Raw genomic sequence first — 3,603 nt, 5'->3', positions numbered from 1 at the left:
TGTTTTTAAAAAATAGTTGCAAAATAATTGAAAATAAAAATATTAAATATAAAATTATTTTTAAATAATATTTAAAAACATTAAACTGAGAGTCAGACACCTAAAAGGGGAAAAAGTGGGAAATAAAAATGAAGACAAGGGGAGATATGTTGAGTAATTACGAAGGACCAAGTAGAAGAGCGTTGGGAGGCCGAGAGTAGTGCATTCAATACAATTCCCAGGCTCACTTCACACTTCAACTTGCCTATAAAACCCACCCCTTCTCAGCTTCAGCTCATATCTCCAATCTCTCTCTCTCTCTCTCAAGTACACCCGTCACCTGCACACTAAAAATGGCGAGTCTCTCCAATTCTGTGAAACTCAAGTATATTAAACTTGGCTACCAGTACCTTGTCAACCACATTCTTACAGTCTTTCTCATACCAATTCTCATGGGTTTTCTCATTAAAATCCTCAGTCTGGGTCCTGATCAAATCTATGAAATAGGGAGCGCTCTCCACTTTGATCTCCTTCAATTTCTCGGCTTCTCCTTGATGATCATATTCTTTGCCACCGTCTACTTCATGTCCAAGCCTCGTTCTGTCTACCTAGTCGACTATGCTTGCTTCAAACCCCCAGCCTCATATCGCGTTCCCCATGCTACCCTCGTGGAACACTTGAGGCTCAGCAACAAGGATAATCCTGAGATTGTTGAGTTCCAAAGGCGAATTATTCAGAGGTCTGGTCTAGGAGATGAGACGTGTTTGGCTCCTGCAAATCTATATATTCCTCCAACACCCAGCTTGGAGGCTTCAAGGGCTGAAGCGGAGCTTATTCTCTTCTCTGTTATTGATGATTTGTTGAAGAAAACCGGGACTAAGACCAAGGACATCGATATTCTTATTGTGAATTGCAGTATAGTTTCACCTACTCCATCACTGTCTGCTATGGTGATTAACAAGTACAAATTGAGGAGTAACATAAAGAGCTTCAATCTTTCTGGTATGGGGTGCAGTGCTAGCCTTATATCAATTGATTTAGCTAGGGAACTTCTTCAGGTTCATCCCAATTCATGTGCTATAGTGGTCAGCACTGAGATCACCACTCCCAATTATTATAGCGGCAACGAGAGATCAATGGTTCTTACAAACTGCTTGTTCCGAATGGGTGGTGCAGCCATCCTTTTGTCCAACAAAAAGGCAGACAGGAGTCGATCCAAGTACCAATTACTCCATCTTGTCAGAACTCACAAGGGAGCTGATGATAAGGCTTACCGGTGTATCCATGAACAAGAAGACACACAAGGGATACAAGGGGTTTCACTCTCTAAAGACCTGATGTTGATTGCTGGGGAGGCCTTGAAGTCCAACATAACCACTATTGGACCCCTTGTGTTGCCTGCTTCCGAGCAGCTCCTCTTCCTGTTCACACTCATCGGCCAAAAAATACTGAAACTTAAGTGGAAGCCATACATTCCTGACTTCAAGCAGGCATTTGAGCACTTCTGCATCCATGCGGGCGGGCGAGGGGTGATCGATGAGCTGCAGAAGAAGCTGCAGTTATCGGATAAGGACGTGGAGGCGTCCAGGATGACGCTGCACCGCTTTGGCAACACTTCATCTTCTTCCATTTGGTATGAGATGAACTATATCGAGAGTAAAGGGAGGATGAAAAAAGGTGACCGGATTTGGCAGATTGCCTTCGGAAGTGGATTCAAGTGTAACAGTGCAGTTTGGAAGTGCAACCGCACAATCACGACGCCAACCGATGGGCCTTGGCTTGACTGCATTGATAGGTATCCGGTGTCCATCTCACAGGTCCTGGACCTCTGATTCTGATTATTCTTCAAATCAATCTCTAAAATGGTGGGACAGGTGCTGATTAGGTATTAATTAATGAAGAATATAATAATTAGTGACATGCCCATTAAGCAAACTGCAATTCTCTGATTCTAATAAATGTAATATAAGTGGATGCACCCACGTTGGTACGGCCACCTTATATATTTACGATCATCTTTGATTATGTTATATATATTTGTGAGTGAAAATATTTTAATGGCTATAAATGAAAAAAGGAGACTAGATTCGCAGAAAGGTATGAGAAATGTAGGACAAAAAAAAAGATTATGTGATTGGAATATAAAAACAAGAGGAAGGACATGATATGACATACTCATGCAAAGACCTTTTAGCAATATTTGGATCATGGGTTGATTACAAAAGACTGCATGATGGAGATTGGGAATAGGGGTGAAAATAAGATAGTTTTTCCCAATACTCATCTCGTTTTATCTTTCATGGAATGAGTTTTTAAAAGAAATAATAGGTTCAAAAGGATGACATACTCCTAACTTTATCATTTCCTATATTTTTATTTGAAAAATAATCCATTTTTGATATAATTATTTTTAACTATTTTAAGTATTTACATTATTATTTAAAAGAATAGTTATTTTTGTATATATATAAAAAAAAGATATTTTTATTAAAATGACGTTAAAAAAGGATGAAATGTTAGATTTCTAAAATTGAGTTTATTTATTTATAAAGTATATTTATTTGTAATATAATTTAAATTAAAAAAAATAATAAAAAACAATAAATGAGATAGGTATGTGGGAGATCTCAAAATTACTAACACCATTTGATTTTTATTTTTTATTTTTAAATGAAAGGAGTGTCTATCTCAAAGTGACCTCATTACCATCCATAATTGAGAATGGGAAGATGTTAGATAAATGAGTGCAAATTGTATTTCAATGGAAAATGGGAAAGAGAGAGGGGAGGTCATTGTCTCCATTTGAACGAGAGAGAAACCACACGAATAAGATACTCATAATAAGAAGGGGTATCTAGGATAAACTACTATTTGCAATGTTTTAAAAATCGGACCGGTGATCGAATCGGAAAAGTTACCAGTTCACGGTTCACTGGTTGGACCGGCGGTCGAACCGCTATTGAACCGGTGATGTAATAAATAATTAAATATATAATTTATATATTATATAAAATTAAAAATAATTATAAAAATTTAACATATATAAAATTACAAATTTTAATAATGTTTGATTTTTATATTTGGTATATTAAATTAAATTAAATGATAAAGTTTAATATTTTAAATTTGATTAAATAGAAATATGTAATATTTAAGAAAGAATATATATTTAAGATAAAAAAATTTATAATATTTAATTTTATCTTTTTGTCTTTGCATTTTATTGTTTTAAAATTATTATATTAATTGATTTATATTATTTTTTATAATTATTATTATAAAAATAAACATGAATTTAAATATTTACATTTTTTTAAAGATTTTATATTATAAAAATTTGAAATAAAATCAAATTCCGTGCGTCCAACCCTCAAGAGGCTATGTTTTCCTCTAATGAGTCTCATTCCCAATCCCACATCGGAAGCACATGAATTTTATGTGCTCCATGTGCTCTATAAATAGCTTCCCACTTGCCTTCAATCCCAACAAGCCAGCAAGCTGGGCTTGGAAACATGGCCCGGAAGCATGGCCCAAGTTGAAGTGTTATTCTAAAATAAAGAATGGCAGCAAATTAGGCTTCTGTGGGCATGGCCCATATAAAGTGCTAATTTTATCTTTGGACAA

At 35.5% G+C, this 3,603-nt stretch overlaps 1 protein-coding gene across 1 annotated transcript; it reads left to right on the top strand.

The window, feature by feature from the left end:
- The first annotated feature begins 308 nt into the window (after positions 1-308).
- LOC117934120 (3-ketoacyl-CoA synthase 6-like) lies at positions 309-2,013 on the top strand. Its single transcript, XM_034855739.1, has one exon. The coding sequence runs from the start codon at positions 333-335 to the stop codon at positions 1,809-1,811; it is 1,479 nt and encodes a 492-aa protein (XP_034711630.1). The 5' UTR covers positions 309-332; the 3' UTR covers positions 1,812-2,013.
- The last annotated feature ends 1,590 nt before the right edge of the window (positions 2,014-3,603 follow it).

Source organism: Vitis riparia, chromosome 16, assembly GCF_004353265.1.
Source record: "Vitis riparia cultivar Riparia Gloire de Montpellier isolate 1030 chromosome 16, EGFV_Vit.rip_1.0, whole genome shotgun sequence".
NCBI classification, from domain to species: domain Eukaryota; kingdom Viridiplantae; phylum Streptophyta; class Magnoliopsida; order Vitales; family Vitaceae; genus Vitis; species Vitis riparia.
Note: the sequence above shows the minus strand (reverse complement) of the source record. Positions and strands in the feature narration are given on the sequence as shown.